Here is a 22,304-nt window from a genome sequence, read left to right on the forward strand (position 1 = left end):
GAGTCTACAGGGAGGCTCTTCTATTCTCTAAACGCTCGCAAATTTATAGCATTCTTTTTATGGCCCAGAGTGCTGCCGATTGGCCCAGTTAACGCTCTTTTCCAATTGTCCAGGGCTCACAGCGCTTTTGCCGGCCATTACTACATAGTACTATCTTGCTCATTCCGTCTATCCACAGCAAACTCCAATGCCTTCCTTTGCGGAAGCAACACACTCGAGAGGTTATTCCTGGGAAGGTCTTACTTTCGACACCCCAATCAGTCCTTCAACTCCTCCCGAGCTTATAAGGGATAGCTCAAGCGAAGATGAATCCGGACCTGCAACCCCGATACCCGAGACAGGGCTCTCCCCTTCTCCTCCAAATATCAGTGTGCACCCGTATCGACCGTTTTGGATGACACCTGTGGATACTGGTGACGTCTTTGAAATATCGCTGAGCAAAAACAGCAGACGCCAAACGGGCCGCATCCCCAGCAATCTACCATCAATAGAGCACGTGCTGCGTGATGCAAATATTTCCGAAGACAGAGGTCGTCGCAAGACGAGACGCTATGCAAACGCACGCCTCATGAAGCAGTCGAGAAGCCCAATGTCTCCAGACCGGTTCATTCCCCAACGAGAATTCACAAACCCTCCTTCAACATCGTTTCAGGTGTCTAAACATCCTCGCGAACTATCACCTGACGAAAAGCTTCTACGACGACGCTCGAAACGGGTGGATCCATTTCGACCCGCTCGCAGAATGAGGCCCATAAGCCCGAGACGAGGCCCTCAACACGTACGCAGCCCTCACTACAGTCCCCATCTGGTCAATGACTCGGTTATCGCGGGTTCAATTAATATGCAAAGGACCAGGAGTGCTGGTAGACAAGTGAGCTTTGGGGCTGTTTGGAACGTTGGGGGCAGATCAGCAGCGCAAGGTAACCAGCCATCTGTGGCAGTACCTGATGGTAATGGTGGCCTTTTAAACAGTGGAACGACTGCTCCTATGCATATTGCCGAGTTCTTCTCGCAGCCTACATTACCCGAGGCGCCTGAGAGACACGAGTCTCGTCTAGCGGTTGCGCTTGAGATCGACCCTGCATCACGACTACTCAACACATGCAACTTGAGCCCGCCATCCGAGGCCACATCAAGCCCATCCTCCCTTGGCCATGACCGATTTTCTCCTTCTGTTTGGAAAGATGGTGCTTGGATAAGAACAGATGGAGATCAGGGTAAGTTCAAACATTCCACTCCTGCCACAGTCCTAAAAAATGGTATCTACGTGAAGAGTACAAACTCAGTGAGATGGTCCACCTGGGAGGCATGTGATTGTATTTTGCTATACAATTGCATTCATGCTTGGGTAATAAGGCGTCTATTGTGGAGAAAGAAACATGATACCATGCTTTATTATCCATATTGCAGCGTAACTGACCGTTATCAAATTCTATAGGATCAAAGGCAGCAACCAGAGATCACAATGAGAAAGCCGTACCGACTCAGCCTTTCCGGATATTGGATGCTCCCCATCTTCGCGATGATTTTTATTGCTCGCTCTTGGCATATTCAGCCACCACAGGATACCTAGCAGTCGGCCTTGGTCATCGCGTTTTTCTCTGGAACGAAGCTTTGAGACTGCTGCATCCACCACTCCAAGAACAACGCCCCTCAAATTATGTGACATCTCTGTCCTTTTCCTCCGAAGATGGTGAGAAAAGCATATTGGCTGTTGGTAGACGAGAACGCACGTTGACCTTGTGGAGTCCGTTCGATACTACCAACGTGCGATTTGAGATTGATCAACCGGACCCAATTACGTGTGTATCATTCAAACCGACCCATTCGCGCCGATATTCTCAGAAATTCGACTTCGAGGTGGACGTCGAGGACCTCGTTGTTGGTGACGAATGCGGTAATGTCTGGTACTACTCGGTGGAATGGCCAGATAACAGCGTACGGGACAGATACTACTGGAACGGAGCCCTGACCTTGCTTGCTAAAATATCTGCCCACACTCAGTCGATCTGTGGCCTTGCCTGGTCTCCCGACGACATTTATCTTGCGACTGGTGGAAATGACAACTCCTGTTTGCTCTTTGACCTCCGCGAGATTATCCCGTCGCAGGAACCTCAGGAAGTCCGATGTGAATCACGGTCTTCCTGCCATTCCCAGCATTCTGCTACGACGCGATGCCAGAGCGCTGTATCTTGCCACAGTTCGCAGACCACTGTGCAACATGCATTCAGCGGACGGCGCCTCATCAGTCATTTAATCCCCTCTTGGATTCAATCTCGATTCAGTCCCTTGGCGCCACCCATTCTTAATTATACCAGTAATGTGATCTCTGGAGATCAAATGGCTTTTGTGCCACTCAACAGACACAAACATCGATTATTCCATTCTGCAGCAGTAAAGGCCATCGCATTTGCTCCCTGGCAACCGTCTCTTGTCGCGACGGGAGGCGGTACGAATGATCGAACAATCCGTTTCTTTCACACGCCGTCTGGGTCCTGTTTGGCCACGATCGATGTCCACTCTCAAGTGACCAGTCTAATCTGGAGCAACACCCACCGAGAGATTGTTGCGACATTTGGGTTTGCACGACCCGAGCATCCAATTCGGATTGCTGTCTTTGCGTGGCCCAGTTGTGAGCAAATTGCTGCAATACCATGGGGTCCTGGTGGGACTAGTTGGGACGGCGTGACGAACAATGAATTTGTTGAGTGCGGACGGGCCCTCTATGCAATTCGTTACCCCGGGTGTCCGCGTTACTTAACACCGGAGGAAAGAGAAAGGTGCTCGCTCGACACTTCGAGACCAAGTACTCCGAACGTGATGAGCCGAGATGGGTCGACCGTGCTTTGTCCACGTCTCAGAACACCAGTAGAACCGAAGGCCAAGGAGGGAGGGTTGTGGTGTTCACGCACGTTGGAGGAGGGCTGCATTATCGTCGCATCTACCGATAGGACGGTTAAATTCCATGAGGTATGGGGTGGAACCGGCAAGACGGCAAATGATTCTAGCCCCCTTGGCGGAAGTCCGCTTCTTGAGGAGTTTGAGGGTGTTGAAACGCTTGGAGACGAGGTTATTCGCTGATTGGATGGACCGATATATGTCCTGTTTTCCTGTCCTTTTCCTAATATTCTTCCCGGTGCATGTACAGAGACATTGGTTTGTTACTGATAGGATATTCTTTGAGATACCCAGCATATTATTTTTACAGTTCAATTGAATAATAGTTTTTTTTTTTTTTTTTTTTTTTTTTTTTTTTTTTTTTTTTTTTTTTTTTTTTTTTTCTTTGCAGAATGAATTGTGTTTTATTTTCGTTGGCGAACCGTGGTTCATGCTAAGGAATATCGATCGCCCAGCTGATGGATCTCGCGCCGATCAAAACACTGAATACAGTACAGTTCGGATATCCGATCGGAATCCCCTCTCAACAAGAATACCGAGTGCCGTACTAATGATTTAGTACATAGCCCAGCTGGATAAATACTCCGTAGACCTTTCCATCTTCTCCTTCTCCTTCTCCTTCTCCTTCTCCTTCTCCTTCTCCCCCTTCTCCTTCTCCTACTACTTCCTACAACACCATACACATTCAAGTACACCCACAAAATGGTTTCAGTCAAGCTCCTCACAACCCTCCTCACAAGCACCGCAGCTGTAGCTGCAACTGCAACTGCGACAGCACCAGACTTCAAAACCCTCAACGTGACCGTCATCGGCGCGCACAACAACAAATCCACCCTGGAATGCTGGGCCATTGAACCCGGTTTCACCGAGTCCTCCCAAGCTGGCACCGCAGGCTCTGAAGTACTCAATCTGGGTCCCGTGAGCGGAAATGCATCGTTTTCTGTCCTTCCTGCAAAGTTTGACGGTGGGAGACATAACGCTCCTGCTATGCAGTATGTTCCCTTTCCCGTCCCCTTTCTCGACCTTCTGTCGTGATGTTTATGGTTAACAATGAATTTAGATGGGTGATTTTCCTCTCCGGCCTTGCGCATATCACCCTCCCGCACTCTGGTAAAGAAGCCTGGATCCGAGGTGGTAAGGAGGGCGCGATTCTAGCGCTGGATACGGCCAAGGTTAGTGGTGATGGACACATCACCAAGTATCCATCAGATGAGGTTACGGTTGCGATGCAAGTGCCGTTGCAGGGGAATAAGGTGCCAGGGCACCAAATTTTACATGGTGGTGCGTGTAAGGGGGAAGAGGTTTCGTTGTAATGGGGGTCCGATGGGGCCGCAGGTACCAAAGGCTGCAAATCCTTTCTTATCATAAACAGCAGTCGTTGGCTCACGTCCAGACGCAACAAAAAAATGCTGTTCGTTTTACTACTTATCCAATTGAGACGGTAGGCTCTATGGAGAAAATGGATGAAGAATTAAGCTCTATATGGCATGGAGCTTGTCGAAAATGGCCCAGGCTCAGCAGGAAACTTGCCACTCCTGAAATCATCTGCTACACAGGTATCAAGCGGATTTAAATCCTTGACTCGGATGCTCAGCAGATATTCCACCACTTTTCCTGGCCCCGCGCCTTTGCGGCGACAATCAGCGCTGAGCATTCATACCATGAGTACAGTGCGCCATATTTAGATCAACCCCGTACTCATACAAGATTCGATCCATTGCGGCAGCATATACCAACACATCAACAAGGCTCTTCTCTGCCTTGATGGGTCTTTGTCAAGGTGGTGGATATCAATCAATCCGCTCTCTTGAAAAAAGCGCAGGAACTCTGCTGCCTCCGGCTTCATGCTGTGCATGGCCCGAGTGAGCAATCCACATACATCGATCTGTGCATTAGAGAGTCCAGCATTGATAAGTATTTGTATTTTCACGGCATTTATTTGGCCTCCCCATGCTGCTGCGAATATGGTTTTGTTCCCATGGAAATTGACATTTGCTCCACGCTCAAGTAAAAGATGTATGACCTCTTCCTGCCCAGTCCACGCAGCCTGGGCAATAAGCGGCACATGAGAAGATGCTCCTCCATAGGCTCCAGTCACATTCGGATCGCCTGCGTTGTCAAGTAATCGGTTTACAATATCCATCATTCCCAGTCGACAAGCCGCACAGAGACCTTCAGAAAGCAAATACCAAAATCCTGATATAAGAATGGTTACTTTATTTAAAAGTATCCAAGCCAAGTCGTGATAATTCTACTGTATTGAAAATATTATTGACCACTCGAAGTCACGACCGGATGTATTGATTCCATTTTGTGGTTGTATTAACAGGTAGGCAATATCCTCACGGTCATCAGAGATGGCTCACATCAAGATATTATCTTGATTGACATCAGCTTTATGCTGCAGAAGCTCGTAGACAAGATCGTAGTGTTTGCCTTTGGTGACTGCATGTAAGGGTGTATCGAAATATTTATACTTCAGTGCTCAGGTTGATCCAAGAATCCCGTAACATTTCCTAGGTAAGATTCCGCTTATTTAAAATAAACTGCCGCAAGGATCACAGCGTCTTGGTTATCTCCAGAGGCCGGGAGGGCAAGATAATGTTGCAATTGTAAGAATGTCGGAGTGCTCCATTTGCAGAGAGTATGCATATACTCGTATCGTAGCTTTTCGTTGCTTGCAGAGTTGCCGGTGTCATATTCATTGACTCATCAATAACATAGTTGACTAGACATGCGAAATTTGCTCTTGAATCTGGTGCTGGATGTGGCCATTGAAGAAGATATCGTGTAGTAAAAGCCAACATAGCTCCATCATGGTTTCTAATACTCGCTATCTAGCATTGACTGGAGAAATTCCGTGCTGCGTATACTCAGAGAACTTGACTGTTAAAGAATTCTGGCTGATGCATTAGTATGGTCTGCATTTTGAAACAATAATAGACACATAGAAGAAATGAAATAGACGTCACTTTTGATGAAACAAAACCCTCTCTCTTTCTCCCTGTAGACTAACCAAATAAAAGCATTACATATATGAAAAAAGAAGAACAGGGTATAGGCAAGTAGGTAGGTAGTGAGTTGCTTGGTAAATACACAAGTTACATATCCATTCATGCTCTAAAAAAAGGAATATCTTACTTCCTTCCCCCCTTGTTCTTCCCCTTGGCACTACCTTGCACCTTGGCCTTTTTGGACGGCGGGGGTTGCGCGGGCATTTCAACATCAGACTCTCCATCATCTTCGGAGTCAGCAACAAAGTCAGCAATCGAGCCTTCGCTCTCAGCACTTTCGTCTTCATCGCCTTCGTCTTCTTCGAGTGACTCTTCAGCGTCCGAAGAGCCGGCGGATTCCTCCGCCTCGACGTCGAGGATGTTCTCATCCTCGTCCTCTTCCTCCTCGCTTCCCTCTTCTTCGTCGTTCTCCGAGTCATCAAAGCCGGATTGCACGCCGTTGATCATCGACTCATCATCGTCCATGGCTTGGTCGCGTATCGATTTCGTTCGCGGCGTGGCTGCGTTCTTGGCTTCCACATCGCTGTCCTCGTCTTCCTCGTCCTCTTGTCCCTCAACGTAGATAACATTGTCCTCATCCTCGCTGTCCATGCCCTCCGCGTTGCTGCGGATGGATTGTCTCAGGCTCAGCTGTGCATCGAGCATGTCGAGCTTGCCCTTGAGTAGGAGCAACGAGGACAGGCTCGAGGAGCGCTGGTCCATCACCTTAAACAGCGTAGTCATACGCTTCAGAAGCTCGGGCTTACCGGCAAGAGCACCTCCGTGTGCCACGCATGTCCACTGCACCCACACGAGAAGGTGACCATACCGGCCAGGACGCGAAGAAAGGCGTTCGGCGAGTTTTTGAAGAAGGGTAGCTGCCAGCGAGGAGTCGAGACGCTGGATGGTAGTCCGGATGATGGAGAGGTCGCCAGTGTGGAAGCATGACTCGAGCATACCGCTATCGTTGGTCTTGAGGGCCTGGGTGAGGACGGTGGAGAGGGAGACACCAGTGGGGATTTGTTGGACGGTCGCATTAGGTTTACCCGGTACCAAAGCGCCCATTCCAACTTCGTCATCTAGTTCGGCCTCAACGTCGACTTCTTCCGATGCGTTTGCCCGCATTAGCTCACCGAATGATGGCTCGCCTGTCTCCTCTTCCTCCTCTTCTCCATCTTCCTCGTCTGAGCCAGATGCGTTCTGCATTTCGACATCGTTGTCGTTCACCTTCTTTTTCGGGGTGTCCTTCTTTTCGTCCGACTTCTTGGGTTCTTGTTCCTCATCCGAGTTTTCCTCCTCACTGTCGGACTCCGACACATCACCCTGCTTGGTGTCTTGCATTTCAATATCATCATCATCACCGGCGATATTTCCTTGCTTAACAATGGCCCGAGACTCATCGACCTGACTTTCACCTGCGTTCTTCGCCTTGTTTGTAGATACCGAAGCGAGTACGGAGTTGCTTGACTTGGTCTTCGGTACCTTCTTCGTACCAGTAAATGAGAGCTCGTCAGTCTCTTCGTTTTGCCACCTGATCCGTTCAAACACTGGAATAACACCGCCTTCGGCATAAGCAATCACCACATCGGATCCCTGGATGGACGCAGCCACCACAGAGACAAGAGCATCCGAGTTTTCTGAGCGAGTAATTTGAATCGAAGCATCGGCTCTTCGAGTCATCTGTCTTCCCTTAGCCTTGAGACTAGTAGTTTCTTTTGATCCTTGAGCCTGAACGAAAGGCTTCGTGAAAAGCTCAATTGTGCCGTCCTCCGTCACAGCTGCGAGAACCTGTTTTTCCAAAGACGTCTGCTTGTCTGAACCGGCGTACAGCGATAATGAGGAGACCTCTTTGTCTGCCACAAGATTAAGAACGAGCTTATGGGTCTTGGAGTCGAAGACGTTGATGTAACGATCTTTGTCGGAGGCAAGGAAGAGCCCTGTAGGCGAGTCCGTCGAAGAGGAGATGATTGTTTGGATCGTATTACGCATGGCAGGGAATGCAATCGGAGATTCATCGTTTTCGATATTGATGATGTATGGTGTCTGAGAGGCGCAGATGACGGGAGGATTAGAAGGGAATGGGCGGCAAAGAGAGGTAAATGTCGATGTAGTTGGGAGGTTGATCGTTCTGAATCAAACTATTAGGTGACGGTTGTTTTCAAAGAGTGATCATGTCATGCCTACCTTTGAACTTGACTGGTGCATAGGTCCCACTGCACGAGCTTGTTGTCACCTCCGATACTCCAGCCTTCCTGGTTCGACCGGCCAGCAGTAAACTTGAATTCCTTAACACCTTTCTCGTGTCCATTCACAAGCGATCCCACAATCTTGTCCTCAGCAGGCGAGTACATCCGAACGTCGGAGGAACTTGTACTAAACGCAACAACCACATCGCCCAGATCGGATCCACCGGCTCCATTAACGTCGGAAGGGCGCTTCCTCTTCTTCTTCGACTGCTGGTCCTTTTGCTGGCGGCCCGGATAGTAACCCCAGTCCAGCGACGTTATTGTTTCCTTCGGAGCTAGCACATGTTCGCACTGCAATCGTCCCGTGTTTGTGTCATGGATGCGGAGGTGTTGGGCGTCGAGACCCTGGATAACGGACGCAAAAAGGGCCAATTGATACTCCGATGGCGCAAAAGCAGCTCGCAAAACCGAAGACTTATTTCCCGTGTATGTTTGACTGGCAACCGCTGGCGTTGCGGCCGAAGATGTCTTCGAGGCCGGCGCCCGAGAGGCTTTCTTGCCCATCTTTTTCTGTACGAAATCCGCGAAAACAGGCGACCAACTTGGAATAAAATGAGTCGCAAAAATAGAGACTGGACGGTAAGATGACGCTAGCCCTGATTTGACTAGAAATGCTGAATATTATGGGGGTAAAAGCTGCAGACCGTCGTCCGTGTCGATGTTGAGGACCGGGAAAAAAAAAAAAAAAAGTTCTGTAAAAGGCTGTAGACACGCTTATCCTAATGCGGTTTAGCGGCCTGGGGAGCTCCGTTTCTGCTTAAGTAATCACGGTGTCTCTTCTCTCCGCCTGGAGTGTGAACCATCATCTCCTAAAACAAAGCATTCATATCAGATTGCTGGGGCACTGCTGTGGTCGATGCAAACACATTTCAGTTCCAATGTGTCAATGTGTCAATTGTGCTCCAGTCAGCATTATCTCTTGTCTAACCAGCAACAGTCTTCTTGTTGCTGTTAGTTTTGATGTCCTGCTAACCAATCGTCGGAATGTGGCTAACTTGGACGCCGTGACTATTGTCATTGAAATGCCACTATAGTGTGCTAGTCGTCGGGAATGCCAACGGCCATGGCATGCGCCAATGCTAACAGATCCTCCAACTCTAGCCGCAGGTTCAGAACATTGCTCTACGACTTCCTCTCGAGATGACACCTTTGCGCATTGTCCACACCTCAGGTCCCTGATATGGTGGCGTCTTTGCAAACAACTTAAATTGGCATATTCGTTTGGTTGATTAAGAAGCAGGGTGTATCAGGAGGTAAACGGTGGCCTCTGCAGAGTACAACATTGCAAACTTCGGATTATTACGGAGAACTATGAACAACCGATTCCGCCAACGCTTGTTACTCTACAGCAGCGACTAGCGAATTCGTTGAATACAACCTATCGGATATGAAATGCACCGTACTTCGTACGTGCAGATCGCTTGACGAGAATATCAAACGGAGATACTTGTGGAACCTAGCATCCCTATCAATGGAGTTGGATGGATACCGCTTGATGTGATGTTTACATTTAAGTTTCCGGCAGCATTGGGAATCCTAATCGCGTGCCATGACCAAATTCTGGTTTATGCCTTGGCGGGTGGAGCGTCCAAGGGCGGTTGCATCAGTGTGACAGGCTTGACCCTAGACCCGATCGGAAGTAAGGAGAAGGGTTTAGGGCTCAACCCTGGGTTGTGACGGTCAGGAGTGCATTTGGGTCACCACTCTTACATGAATGCCTGGTATCCGTCTTTTCGGGTATGTCATTTTGATCACCCTCGCTCGTTGGTCGGTGATACACGGGGCACTGTTTGATGTGATTCAACGGTTTTCTTTGCAACTATCTTGACACACCGTGCATACCCAGCTGAAGCTACGAAGGTGAAAGAACTTTTTTACGAAGTAAAAAAAAAAAAAACGATGACTACCGCTCTCGACTACGAAAGATTCCGGTACCCGCCAGTGGGGCTAACATCAACCAATCATTAACGTGTACCCGTAGAACGCGTCATCATGTAGCCAATAAGAAACTGCTAAATGGCCTGAACTAGAACAATCGGGAATAGCGCGACTGATGGGGCTAGCGGCAGAGGGCGGACGAGCGCGACGCGGGCGCTCGTACTTAAGCATTCTCGCACCCCCTCCGATTTTTCTCTTGTCTTGAGAGAGTGTTTTTTTTATTTGTTCCCCCTTCCCCCTCCCCTGGTATCCTCGGTTACCCTTTTTATTTTACCGCTTACATAACAACGCGTCGCGTCGCGCTCTCTTGTCTGTGCCCCTGACCTACTCTTATCAACGTCGTCATCTTCCCTTAATTTTTTTTTCTCCAGCCACAGTGCCTGCAGGAGTGGCTGATCCTGTTTTCTTTTTCCCTCTCTCATCTTGAAAGCCTGAGGCATTCACTCTTCTCTTGTGGTCGCTGCTGCATCCTTGCCTGATGATCACCTGACCTTGCTCACTCTTCTTTCCTCTTCCGGCAAATCATCGAGCTTGCCACTGTCGTCGCCCACGTGATTCGTCTCTGACCGCCTCTTGGCAATATAAATTCGCTTTCCTGTCGCATTCTCCACTCTGCGACTCTTTCTTCTCTTTTTGTATCTCTTCGGGCTCTGGCGACCCTCAGAAAAATAACAACAACCAGCGCTGGAGACCTTGGTTTCTGTCATCTAATCAGGTTTCTTTTCTATATTCCGTTTCTTATTTTCGCTCGACGGAGAATTCGATTCTATTAGTCTGTGATAATAGCGCAGAGAGTACCTATTCCAGTTCAGTCTTGCTGTTGTCACTTCCTAATCTCTCTCACTCTTCGATAGCTGAGTCGAGCTTATCGCTTGTGTCGCTGTGTCCTACTAGAGTCCTTGTATTCCGGCTTCCTTTTCTTCTTTCTACGCTTTCTACTGGAGGGGTTTTAAGATCTTTCTTCATACACACCCAGAGCTCTCAATGGCGACGCCGCCTGCCGAGGCTCCCTCCATTCAAAAGGAGGAGAAGCCTCAACTGCCGCCGTCGCCAAATGGAATATCGTCTCCCGATGTTGTCACAGGGTATGTATTCACCTTTGCCAGCCCGTGTTGTCAGTCCGCGGGAATTATTCACTGACGCACTGCTTTCAGCGCGCAAGCTCCTCCAGTGACTGATTCCAAGCTCGATGTCCCTAATGGTGCGACTGAGAATGGTGTCGCCAATTCCGCCACAACGAACGGCGCCAACTCCGAGTCTTCCGCCCAGCCCGCTACTGATACAGCTGTCCCTCCAGTCGCTCCCCAGGCAACTCCTCCGGCCGAAGACGCAAAACTTTCGAACATGGAACAAGCTGCGACAACAGATGAGACCAAGAAGGAACCTGCTGAGGAAAAACCCATTGTCAAACAGCCAGCTTCTCAAGATTCGTCTAATGATGCTGATGCGGACAGCACGGCTCCGAAGGAAGCTCCAGCACCACAAGACGCTCCAAAGCCCGCAGCGGAGCCTTCGTCGGAAGTAAAGGTGGAAGATAATCCAGAGACAACTAAGCACCAACAGGATTCGACCACAGTGAAGGCTGAACTCCCTCATCACCCTTCCGTTGATACCAAGCTGGACAGTGCGCCTAGTTTTGATGTCACTAGTAATCAACCACAGACCAACGACCAGGAGATGCAGGACGCACCGGAACCTCCAGCTTCTCCGACCAAGATTTCCAGAGAACGTGAGCCGGACAATGGCGATGAGCCAGCTGCGAAGCGTACAAAAATTGCTACTGAAGGTGCAGCACCTACTCCGGCTCCCGTTCCCGCTTCGAATGACACGGGTGCTGCAAACTTGCCTACGCCTGCCACAGATGCTTCTGCTGCGCCGCCAGCCAACGAGGGTAGGACCATGACCAAGATGCAACACAAGTTTCTCTTGAAAGGAATCCAGAGTTTGAAGCGTATGAACGACGCGCGATTCTACCGGGAACCTGTTGATCCAATTAAGATGAACATTCCTCACTACCCTCAATTCATTACACGTCCTATGGACCTTGGAACCATTGAGCGCAGATTGAAGGCCAATGAGTATCCCACCGCACAAAACGTCATTGACGACTTCTACCTAATGGTCCAGAACGCCATGACTTTTAATGGTCCGGATCACTTAGTTGCCCAAGAGGGTCAGAAGCTCAAGGCCACTTTCGATAAACAGATGGTCAATCTCCCCCGGCGGGACCAGGTCGAGGAAAAGAAGTCCAAGAAGGGATCTCCCAAGACCACAGTCGCTCGACCGCAGGCACGGCCCAGCCTGTCTGGTCCACGTGCAACCGGGTCTCCCCAAGCAACGACTTTCGCTCTGGGCCCTGAAGGGTTGCCTCTTATCCGCCGTGACTCGACCACCGCCGATGGACGTCCTAAGCGCTCCATCCACCCCCCCAAACGGGATCTTCCATATTCTACGAAGCCGAAAAAGAAGAAGTTCCAGTGGGAATTGAGATTCTGCCAAGAAGTTCTTGATGAAGTTTACAAACACAAGCACTTCAATTACGCCATGCCTTTCTACTACCCGGTTGACCCTGTCGCGCTAAATATTCCGACTTACCACAGCATCATCAAGAAGCCGATGGATCTCGGAACCATGACGGCTAAGCTTAAGGCCGGCGAATATGAAAATGCGAAGGATTTCGAAACAGACATGCGTCAGATCTTCAAGAATTGCTTCAAGTTCAACATTCCTGGTGATCCGACCTTTATGGCCGGAAAGACACTCGAGGAGGTTTTCAACAACAAGTGGGCGCAAAAGACTCGCTATCTTGAAGCTCATGAGCCTCAACACGAGCAACAAAGTCTCGACTCCTCTGACGAGGACAGTGATGAAGACGTGGAAGAAAGTGATGAGGACACCGAAAAACTCACCCTACTGCAGAAGCAGATTGCGGAAATGTCCCGTCAGGTTGAAGCGATTACCCAGAAAAAAAAGAAGACCCCGCCTGGATCGAAGAAGGTTGGCAAGTCGAAGCCTGTTGGAAAGAAGGATCCGAAGAAGAGCGGGTCCATCTCCATTGGCAAGAAGGACAAGAAGAGTTCCAAGCCCAAGCCTGAGAAGCAGCGTTTCGTTACCTACCATGAGAAGCAGCTCATCTCCAATGGCATCAGTAGTCTTCCCGACAAGAAAATGCAGGAGGCGCTTAAGATTATCCAAAGCAACGTTCCGGCTCTCAAGGTATGTCTCCCGCCTCTCTTATTTTCCAACACATGTTCTAACTTAATTTACGACAGGGTACCCAAGAGACTGAGATCGAGCTGGATATCGATGAGCTTCCCAATGATGTTCTGCTGATGCTGCTCAAGTTCGTCAGGAAGAACGCTCCGCATGTTATGGAGGATGACGATGAGCCCGCGCCCGCTATCTCGAACAATCCTGCTGGCCCGAAGCCCAAGAAGAATAAGCCGATGAGCAAATACGAGCAAGAAGCACAAATTAACATGCTTGCCAACAACTTGTCGCGCTTTGAGGGTGGCGGCGGTCAATCGCCGGATCCGGTTCCCTCTGTCGAACCGAATGAGAGTAGCGATGATTCAGATGATGATTCCGAAGAGAGCGAGGAAGAATAAATGCAATGCAATGCAGCTTTTTGCTTTAAGATGCTATGTATTCTCTGTTCTAACTTCGCTCTATTACTCTCGAGTGATCCGAGTCAATTAGAAGCCTTCAGCTTTTGCCGTTTTCCTCTTATGTCTTTCTTCTACACTAATAATGGGGTCTGCTCTGCATATCTCTTGCTGCCACGCGATACCTTTATTGAAGTGTACTGCGTACTCAAGCGGATTTGTTCTGAATATCCTCTTGTACATATATGATCATCTTCGTGCTCTTCATTTTCTTTTTTCTCTTTTTACCGCACCTATCTCCGCTTCTTTCAGTACTCATGCGATTTCGTGGATTCGTCGCCAACCAGCAAATGGCTTGGCCATCGTGTTTTTGAGAAGCATTCTTCAGCTTTCAGGCTTGTCTTATTTCCCTTTTCTTGCGTGTGGGTATTTGATACAGAAGACAGGGAGAATAATGTGACGACTGTCTGAAGATGTCATTATGGGGACGTTCGAAGAAGTTGAGACATTGTGGAAGTTATTTTCGGAATGTGGAAGGAGAGCAGTGAGTGATGGATTTATTGGAACCGCTGTCTTTTTATCATTTGTCGCCATGCCCATGCGATGAATAGTCGCTATGTTGATTTTCTTGCTGTGGGTTTTGGATGGCACTGAATGTATGTATGATTACGATGTGAATGTGAAATGGAAGTGAAGTATATCAAACAAAAACGGTCCACTTCTGTAAACTGAAGTTCTATAGACACCGAAAAGTATGAGTAGAGAAAGTCTAGGCGGTGTGCGGAGTCAAGATGACGGTTTCAACCTCCGCATCAACAACCACATCATCCAAACATAGCAATAACCGCAATGATCCCTCCCTGCGATCCCACGATCCTCGAAAGCAATCCCCAATTCAAAAAACTGTACCAACAACTGACAACTACCGTCCTCAACCTCGATGGGTCCACACGCGCAAACGATGCGCAACCGGCCAGACAAGAAGTCCTGGAAGTACGCAGCAGCAAGCCATGATTATTGCGACTTATTGATGCGGAATCTCTTATTGCGATGTTAAATAGGACCTGAAGAATTGTCGCATACGACATGCAAAAAGGCAGATTGAGAAACAGACGTTGAGGCGGTTGGCGTTTGATCCGGAGAGTGGGTTGGCAAATGAGGTCAGTTCCTACCATTGATCGAGTATTCTTTGTGGAAGATCGGAAACTCACTTTTGCACGAAAATCGGGGGGTGGTATAGTACCGAGATATCGTCGCTATAATCGTGCTCTACTTAGAGACTCCGCGAGGCCAGGTCGGTAAAGATACCGACGACCCCGGTAATGGCATAGAAAGCAGCGAGGTATCCTCACTCCTCGCTCCAGACATCGAAGCATTCTACACCAACATCCCAGTCTTCATCCCCTCCTTCTCTAACGCCCTCGCATCTGCCGTCGACGACCTCCGAGCCATAACAGACACCGACCCGTCCACTGCGGAATCCAAAGATCTTCCGCGAACCCCTCGAGTCCGTACGTGGCAAGCCACGACTAGACCTACACAGCCGGCGCTGCTGAACCCACGACTTGGCGAGCGATTGCGGCAGCTACGTCAGGCTCAATTGTCGGAGTTACCCACGGCAAGGAAGCAGATGGCCGCGACCGCTGCGGAGGTACTCGCGATGAGGGCGCAGGTGTTAGAGCGGACGGTTGTGCTGTTGGAGCGTGCAAAGCATGGGGCATTGTCTAGGGCTATGAAGTCTAAGGCTGAGCATTTGGCTACGGTTGCGCAGGGTATTGAGGGGAAGTTGAAGTTAGTCCATACACCGTTCTCAATATTGTCTTGGATGAGCAAGGTTAACCCTGAAAAGCGTGATGAAACTAGACATTGGATCTACCATATACACCCCCGAAACGATTTCCGCCCTTGTGCGATATAATCAACATCTCCAGGCGGTGCGCGAACAGTTCGAAGAGAGACGAGAACTTGCCACGGAGGAGTTGAATGGGGAGTCTGGATCCGGTCTACTCGGTGATATTGCACAACAGTATGCTAGTGTGATCAAGGAAATTGTTGCGGTGGAGATGGAGATGAAGAGTTTAGAGAAGTAGATACTTTTTTTTCCTGCTGTTTTTCTTCGATACCCTCAATGGGATGTACATCCATCCTCAGGCACACAATCCAGATGATATGCAGATCTGATAAGGCACCCCCGCAGTCACATGACCTGCTCCAAAATTTTTGCGACAGCGCCACCAAGATATCTAAACCAGTCACCAGACAAGCATCAACCAGGACAGCCCGTTGGAAGAAACAATCAGGAGAAATAGAAGAAATCAAAAGAATCAAAATGGCCGACGATTCCCTCTCCATCTACGACGAGATCGAAATCGAAGACATGACCTTCGACCCCAACCTCCAAATCTACCACTATCCATGTCCCTGCGGCGATCGGTTCGAGATTTGCATTGACGATTTGAGAGATGGGGAGGAGATCGCTGTGTGTCCGAGTTGTAGTTTGATGATTAGGGTTATTTTTGATGAGGTTGGTTCCTTTTCTGGATTAAGTGGGATATGTGAAGGGCGAAGCTAATGAGTGGTTTGATGTGACAGGCCGATCTTCCTAAGGCGTGATTATTCACGAGACTATATTTTACGACGGTCCGACGAAACATACAAACCGGACGACGCTACACCCGGTTTAAAGACGGCAAACAACCATTCTTGCTTGTAAATAACAAGTTCGGGATTGGGTCACTCGAGGTGTGAGGGCCGCAAGATCTACGTCGCGAGAAGACTGGCAATGGTCACAGGGATTTGTATCCCGTCTGGTTATCCTCCACTGCGCCGTGCGCGTCTCGACGAAATTGGGATTGGGATACTGGATATTGCTTGATGTGGCCTGGCCACGACCAGCCTGCCACCGAACAGGTTGCTGGGATAGATATGGGTTTGATTGTAATCATGGTCACAAATATATGATGAATGGGCTCGGACGCAATCAGCCACACCATCCACGAGAGAATACTGGTATATTTCGTCATGACATGAAATTGGAATCAACAACCGATATACATAAGATCAATTCATTTTCCTGTGTAGATAATACAGTCCATCCGCTCTGCCTAATATAACTCTTCGCTATAAATATCCTTGGACAAATTCAACCCCAACTCCGAATTCAACAAATCCGTCAAGTTCGACCCATCGCGCAGATAAACCCACTGCCCAGTGACAGTAGTCCGAGTTCCCTGCTTCTCATTCTGCCCCTCGCTTTCAACGATCCAGTCGTACCGCTTGGGCCCGGAAATCGGGGAACTAAGCCAGATCTGCTTGTTCGGGGGTTGCTTGTTCAAGACGAAGGTGCCAATACCGGGGGCGATGATGTTCAGTACACCGGCCTGCAATAACACACAAACATTAGCATGTCAATCCCTCAACGCTCTCATAGATTGGATGGGGCGTAACGCACATTATACTCCCCCTCCAAATCCGAGGCGTCCTCCTGCGCCGTCCGCTCAACCTCATTCAGCAGCGACTCAAGATAATGCTCCGAGTACTCGTAGTACTGCGCATCCGTCAATGGCGTCGGCTCTGTGATATGGACTGCTGCGCCGGCGACATTGTGAGACTGCGGCTTCGGGGCCGGGGGCTCGGAGGATTCGGGGTGGATGCCCTTGCGGGTGATAGGGGAGGAGTGGAAGCTCTGGCGAAGGATTAGTTGGGATTGTTGGGGAACTTGAGGGTGGATGGCGGCTGGTGCTAGGATCCGGCTGATGCGGAGGGATGGGCGCAGGGCGGAGAGGAGGGCTCGAGGGGCGCGGGGAAGCATGGTGGATTGTGTAGAAATGGCTATTTAGAGAATTTGATTGGAAATATGGAGTAGAAAGGTGGCAGTTGGCAATGCAAAGAGAAGAAAGCAGGTCAAAAAGCTGCGGAGGAAGAAGTGCGGATCACAAATGTCATTGCTCAAGTAACATCATCGCTTCTTTCTTTGCTCCAGACTAACTCTTAATTTTATTTACATTTGTTATTATTCGTTCAAAGATATTTTCCCTGCTCATACACGATTGATTAATGCTGAAATTCCTCAGGCCTAAGAGGCCTGTTCTCTTATTGCAATCCTCACATTACAACGGCCGGTTTCATCATCGTCATTACCATCACCACCAAGCATTCCACACCATGTCCGAGCAAGAAAAGCCGAAGACAAACAACAAACCTCGAGAAAACTTCCGGCCTCTTCAACACAAAGAAAAGAAATCTCAACTCACCCATTTCCTTTGTCTACCGCTCGTCAACTCCATCTCTCTCCCGCAGCTCGAATCGTCTCTTGCGACGTTCAGAGCAGCTATTCCCGCATCACCGGCGCAGCAAAAACAAGGCCAATATGGTTCCCAACAAGCCAGCATCGACCAAGGAAGACCGCTCATTCCAAATAGTGCATTGCGACCCGTGGGAACACTCCACCTTACCCTGGGCGTCATGAGCCTTCCTTCGAAAGAACGGTTCGAAGAAGCCCTGAAGTTCTTCCAGTCACTAGACCTAGTCGCGATGATGCACGAAGCGGGGGCGAAGGCAGAAAGGATCAGATCAAGAAAGGGGAGGACAGAACAGCTATTGCCTCCATCTCTTCCTGAATCTTGTGATGATGGCGAGTTTGATACTGCGCAGGAGGCTACTGGTCCTACTACTATGGCCTCGCAGACCATGCCTCGACCATTCAATATCTCCCTCGAGTCATTGAATGCTCTTCCACGAGCACGTTCTGCTACAGTTCTGCATGCTGCACCGGTGGATCCTACGTCCCGGTTGTACCCTTTTTGCGAGATGCTGCGAGATAAGTTCCTCGAAGCTGGGTTCTTGCAGGGCGAATACAAAAAGCCCTCTCAGCGTCAGGCAGAACAAACCCTTGAGAGAAAAGTAACAGAGGGAGCCTTTCGGCACAACGGGGGGGATAAAAGTGAAGAAGGCAAGGTCGGCAATGGGAACGACTCTACCACCGCAACAGATAAACCATTGTGTATCAATGACACTACGTCATCATCTCTCCTTGAGGAATTGCCCGTCACCCTCGCAGAAGAACAATCAGCTGTGCCCCAATCCCAACCCCCCAATCCCCTTATCAAACCAATCCACACCCCCCAGAATCCCGAGCTCAAGTCCAGACCACTCCTTTTACACGCCACTGTCGTGAACACGATATACATTAAAGGTCGGCAACACAAAGATGATTTCAAGGGCAAGGGTGGCCCCAAGGGCAAGAAGAATAGCCGGTTTACACTCGATGCCAGAGGTATTCTTGACCAATATCGGAATTACTATCTCGATAGTTATAGGACGACGCCACGGTCTGCAGCGGTGACGGTTTCAGGTAATACACCATATGGCAATGAAGCCTTACCTGCAGAAGACATAAACAACTTGCGGGGTACTAGCAACGCAGAAGAACTCGAAGATGACCCGGAACAAAAGAAGCGGAAGAGATCGTCTTCTAAATCTGATGGGTTAAGATCAGATGACGAAGTCAAATATCCATTCGTCTGGGCCAAGGACTTCCCCTTGGAGTCCGTGTGCATTTGCGAGATGGGCGCAAAGAAACTCAATCCTGATGAGGGCGGGTTGAATGCCCGTCTGGGAGAGGAATACAAGGTTGTTGCGGAGAGGAGTCTTAGTTGGGATCCTAGCGTTCAGCCAGCTACTGAGGTTATGGTCGGCTCAGAGGTCATGATTGATGGTAATATTAGTGATGGGAGCTCGGATGGTGGTGTGAGAGTCACAAATTAACTGTCTCAAGGGATGCATGTATACCATATTGGTAAATTGGATAACTAACGAGGTATATAGAGCTATATACAAACATCTAAATGCTAGAACGTGAGAAATAGAATGAAAAGAAAGTCCCAAACGCCTCGCTGATGGAATAGCCCTCACATAATACCAAGGGAAGCAACCTCATCTCACCCGACTCATCAACGTCTCAATGCCCACCTCCACAGACAACTCCGCAGCCTTCGCCTTCGTAGCACTAACCATGCTCCTCTCAAAGTCATCCCTAGTCCTCAGCACAGCTTCAACCCAGGTAAGCTGCAAATCCCAGTACTCCGTCTTGAAGTTCTCGTAAACAGCCACAAGCGCGGGTCCCTTCTCTGACTCCAGCAACCGCACAAGCCAGTCAACAAGCCTCCACTTCATCTTGATGGTAGCAGCAAATGAATCCGGGTATTTCTGGAAGAAGGCAAACACGGTAAGAACGTCATCCTTGAACTTGTCCGTGTAGGGGTCTTGTGATGGTCGGAACTTGACGCTCTTGTTGCGCACGGAGGAAAGGTAGCGGACGAGGAGTTCGTCGGATAACTCCTCGACGAGAATGTCGGTTAGAGAGGGGTGCAGAACGGGTGCGTAGTCTGCCATGTAATCATCGAAGGTGGAAGTGATGCGCTTCATGGCGAAGTCACCGTACCATTTCTGCGTGAAGAATTCGGGGATGGTGCCGCGGAGGTCGACGGAGAAGACCACTTGCACAAATTGGTTGAGGCAGTGCGTGCTCAAATCCACGTAGCCGTCGCGCAGGGCGTCAAGTTCTACCATGGCACGTGACGCCATATATTTCGGATCCACGTAGGGCTCGAAGTCGTTCTTGAATCGAGTCAGGTATCCCAGTTGGCCTGTTTCATCGTTGTCATCGATACAGGCGATTTGGTCGTTGGCTACGGCGACAAGCCAGTCCTGCAATAACTGTATACCGTCTAGCAGGTCGCCCCCTGGAGCCTTATACTTAGCACATTCCTCGTCGATGAGCGTCTGCCAGGCTGACTGGCGGCCCTTGAGGACTTGGAACATGGCATCGATGATACCCTCAACGAGATCTGTCCGCGAGGAAGCACCGGCGGCCATGATCTGCTCATTAAGCATACGCCACATGTCTGGGAGGGTCCGGGTCCGGAAGTATCCTTCCATATTTGTGTCCAAAGAGTCTGGAATCCGCTCGACAAGTCCCTTCGTGTCTGCCGTTTGGATCCGGTCCATCCATTCCCCGACAGCTTTGATGATGACGTTCTGCCATTGTCGAATAAGTTCAGGCTCACGATCATCAAGAATATTGGGTTGTAGTTCTGTCTGTGCCCAGCCTAACTTCTTCATCTTCTTATAATACTTTTCAGACCAATGAATGATCGCGAGCAGGTTGTCCGCTGGTAACTCTGGATCATCAATCAAACCGACCAGGAAATCGTGCATCATCCGATGATAGATATTGGTGTAAGTCTGATAGATCTTCCACTTCTTGGGCATAAGCTGTTGCATTCCCTGCTTGACGGTAAAAAGATCATTGAAGTACCACCGGAAACTCTTTTCCATACTATCAGGATCATCAAGGAAGCCCTCCTTAGTCGATTCAAATTGATTTTGCGCGTAGAATTCGATCGCCTTGGTGAACTTCTCCTTATAGCCGCGAACCGTCTTGGGGCCGATATTCATGGACTTGAATCGGTTTGCCAAATCTTTATGATCCTTCTGTGCCTCTTGCAACGCACGCACCGTCTCATCGTTTTTCTCTTCGTTTGCGACAACTACTGCCAGTCGAACCACCATACTGTTGTTATCCGACTGCACGAGCGGAATCAAATTCATGCACGCAGTTCCCAAATGATCGTCAAACCACTCAATAACCGAATCCAGCCCTTGAAAGTAATCAATTAGGGTCTCCTCATTACTACCATCCCCCGCCTTGCGAATCTGGTCCATCGCCTCATCACGAAAATCCCTCAGTCGCGAAATCAGCATATGCGCCCGTAACATATTCGGCTGATCCTCCAGGTTATCATCATCCTCCGTAAGCAGATTCTCAATTTCAGCAAGATCCGCGCTGAAACTCTCCAACCCCTTTTTAATCATCAGCGTTGCCTCGAAATGCCTCTGCATCTTAGCCAGCCTGTCGATCTGCGAGAAATCCTCAACGCTCGTCTGCGACTCCGCGCACAACTTATCTATCCCTTGTAGTTCATCTTTTGTTTTCACGACCTGTCGCTGGCCCTCTGTTAGGGCGTTGATGCTGCGTTGTACCGTTTCTAGTTGGTCGCGGAGACCCTCACGGAGGTGTGCGTCGACGGCGGCTTTCTTACGCGAATACTCTGCTTTTAGGCCTGGGATTTTGTCGAGATCTTCTGGGTGCCGTAGGATATCCTCAAGCCGGGGCATGGCCAGCGTTCCATCGGACCCGGCTTCTTGCGCCATTTTGGCGGGTGTTATAGGGAGGGATCGCGTTGGGTATGGTTATCAATTTGGTGAGCACGAACGGGCGGCAGTCATATATCCCGGTAAGTGTCACAGTTAATCAATATAAACAATGCCAATTGGCACCGGTGATCGACTATAAGCTCTCTAACCTTGAAACGAAACGTCAGTATGCACCAGGTGATAGTAGTAACCCCAATACCATTATGAACATACACCACTTTAAACCCCAGCGGTATTCATTCACACAGAAAGAAGCGCAACACGACAAGTAAAATACCTTTAGAGGAAATCGAGGAGCTCCCTCGTCAGTTGCATATTTCATTCCTGCAACGTCGAGCGTCCCTCCCGCCGCAAAGACGCCGGCAGAATGGAGCCCACGTGACTCTCCGCCTGCCTGACCGACTGAC

General features: G+C 49.4%; 10 protein-coding genes across 10 annotated transcripts; 6 read left to right on the forward strand and 4 right to left on the reverse strand.

Moving 5' to 3' along the window:
* Window positions 1-568: 568 nt before the first annotated feature.
* EURHEDRAFT_445236 (WD40 repeat domain-containing protein) lies at window positions 569-3,081 on the forward strand (the record flags this gene model as incomplete). Its single annotated transcript, XM_040783520.1, has 2 exons — window positions 569-1,217; window positions 1,439-3,081. The coding sequence occupies 2 exons, from the start codon at window positions 569-571 to the stop codon at window positions 3,079-3,081; spliced, it is 2,292 nt and encodes a 763-aa protein (XP_040643528.1).
* Window positions 3,082-3,600: 519 nt separating this feature from the next.
* EURHEDRAFT_446106 (uncharacterized protein) lies at window positions 3,601-4,211 on the forward strand (the record flags this gene model as incomplete). Its single annotated transcript, XM_040783573.1, has 2 exons — window positions 3,601-3,890; window positions 3,959-4,211. The coding sequence occupies 2 exons, from the start codon at window positions 3,601-3,603 to the stop codon at window positions 4,209-4,211; spliced, it is 543 nt and encodes a 180-aa protein (XP_040643529.1).
* Window positions 4,212-4,422: 211 nt separating this feature from the next.
* EURHEDRAFT_31524 (uncharacterized protein) lies at window positions 4,423-5,090 on the reverse strand. Its single transcript, XM_040778316.1, has one exon. It carries the CDS (start codon window positions 5,042-5,044, stop codon window positions 4,580-4,582), a length of 465 nt encoding a protein of 154 aa, XP_040643530.1. The 5' UTR covers window positions 5,045-5,090; the 3' UTR covers window positions 4,423-4,579.
* A 671-nt stretch (window positions 5,091-5,761) lies between these two features.
* On the reverse strand, window positions 5,762-8,789 carry EURHEDRAFT_469595 (Utp12 domain-containing protein). The gene is made up of 2 exons (XM_040785288.1): window positions 8,076-8,789; window positions 5,762-8,019 (listed from the first exon to the last, which is right to left on the reverse strand). The coding sequence occupies exons 1-2, from the start codon at window positions 8,639-8,641 to the stop codon at window positions 6,036-6,038; spliced, it is 2,550 nt and encodes an 849-aa protein (XP_040643531.1). The 5' UTR covers window positions 8,642-8,789; the 3' UTR covers window positions 5,762-6,035.
* Window positions 8,790-11,059: 2,270 nt separating this feature from the next.
* Window positions 11,060-13,683, forward strand: EURHEDRAFT_373749 (putative transcription regulator BDF1; the record flags this gene model as incomplete). The annotated part of the gene is made up of 3 exons (XM_040778567.1): window positions 11,060-11,160; window positions 11,230-13,291; window positions 13,348-13,683. 3 exons carry the CDS (start codon window positions 11,060-11,062, stop codon window positions 13,681-13,683), a joined length of 2,499 nt encoding a protein of 832 aa, XP_040643532.1.
* Window positions 13,617-14,217, forward strand: EURHEDRAFT_31810 (uncharacterized protein). The gene has a single exon (XM_040778325.1). The coding sequence runs from the start codon at window positions 13,826-13,828 to the stop codon at window positions 14,138-14,140; it is 315 nt and encodes a 104-aa protein (XP_040643533.1). The 5' UTR covers window positions 13,617-13,825; the 3' UTR covers window positions 14,141-14,217.
* A 312-nt stretch (window positions 14,218-14,529) lies between these two features.
* Window positions 14,530-16,293, forward strand: EURHEDRAFT_512000 (uncharacterized protein; the record flags this gene model as incomplete). The annotated part of the gene is made up of 6 exons (XM_040786020.1): window positions 14,530-14,673; window positions 14,742-14,840; window positions 14,921-15,471; window positions 15,530-15,766; window positions 16,003-16,204; window positions 16,273-16,293. 6 exons carry the CDS (start codon window positions 14,530-14,532, stop codon window positions 16,291-16,293), a joined length of 1,254 nt encoding a protein of 417 aa, XP_040643534.1.
* A 387-nt stretch (window positions 16,294-16,680) lies between these two features.
* On the reverse strand, window positions 16,681-17,582 carry EURHEDRAFT_407847 (frataxin family protein). The gene is made up of 2 exons (XM_040780678.1): window positions 17,132-17,582; window positions 16,681-17,060 (listed from the first exon to the last, which is right to left on the reverse strand). Exons 1-2 carry the CDS (start codon window positions 17,489-17,491, stop codon window positions 16,785-16,787), a joined length of 636 nt encoding a protein of 211 aa, XP_040643535.1. The 5' UTR covers window positions 17,492-17,582; the 3' UTR covers window positions 16,681-16,784.
* A 57-nt stretch (window positions 17,583-17,639) lies between these two features.
* On the forward strand, window positions 17,640-19,578 carry EURHEDRAFT_407848 (uncharacterized protein). Its single transcript, XM_040780679.1, has one exon. It carries the CDS (start codon window positions 17,845-17,847, stop codon window positions 19,444-19,446), a length of 1,602 nt encoding a protein of 533 aa, XP_040643536.1. The 5' UTR covers window positions 17,640-17,844; the 3' UTR covers window positions 19,447-19,578.
* Window positions 19,579-19,614: 36 nt separating this feature from the next.
* Window positions 19,615-21,894, reverse strand: EURHEDRAFT_512004 (SNARE-binding exocyst subunit SEC6; the record flags this gene model as incomplete). The annotated part of the gene is made up of 1 exon (XM_040786021.1): window positions 19,615-21,894. One exon carries the CDS (start codon window positions 21,892-21,894, stop codon window positions 19,615-19,617), a length of 2,280 nt encoding a protein of 759 aa, XP_040643537.1.
* Window positions 21,895-22,304: the final 410 nt, after the last annotated feature.

The sequence above is a fragment of the Aspergillus ruber genome (genome assembly GCF_000600275.1).
Source record: "Aspergillus ruber CBS 135680 unplaced genomic scaffold scaffold00001, whole genome shotgun sequence".
Lineage (NCBI taxonomy): Eukaryota > Fungi > Ascomycota > Eurotiomycetes > Eurotiales > Aspergillaceae > Aspergillus > Aspergillus ruber.

Excerpts from the sequence above, each read along its gene's own strand:
- EURHEDRAFT_31524 (XM_040778316.1), bottom strand. The coding sequence starts at position 5,044 with ATGATGGATATTGTAAACCGATTACTTGACAACGCAGGCGATCCGAAT.
- EURHEDRAFT_469595 (XM_040785288.1), bottom strand. The coding sequence starts at position 8,641 with ATGGGCAAGAAAGCCTCTCGGGCGCCGGCCTCGAAGACATCTTCGGCC. Across the intron at positions 8,020-8,075 it reads TGCACCAGTCAAGTTCAAAG|AACGATCAACCTCCCAACTA; the intron begins GTAGGCATGACA and ends AGTTTGATTCAG.
- EURHEDRAFT_31810 (XM_040778325.1), top strand. The coding sequence starts at position 13,826 with ATGGGGTCTGCTCTGCATATCTCTTGCTGCCACGCGATACCTTTATTG.
- EURHEDRAFT_407847 (XM_040780678.1), bottom strand. The coding sequence starts at position 17,491 with ATGCTTCCCCGCGCCCCTCGAGCCCTCCTCTCCGCCCTGCGCCCATCC. Across the intron at positions 17,061-17,131 it reads ATTTGGAGGGGGAGTATAAT|GCCGGTGTACTGAACATCAT; the intron begins GTGCGTTACGCC and ends GTGTTATTGCAG.
- EURHEDRAFT_407848 (XM_040780679.1), top strand. The coding sequence starts at position 17,845 with ATGTCCGAGCAAGAAAAGCCGAAGACAAACAACAAACCTCGAGAAAAC.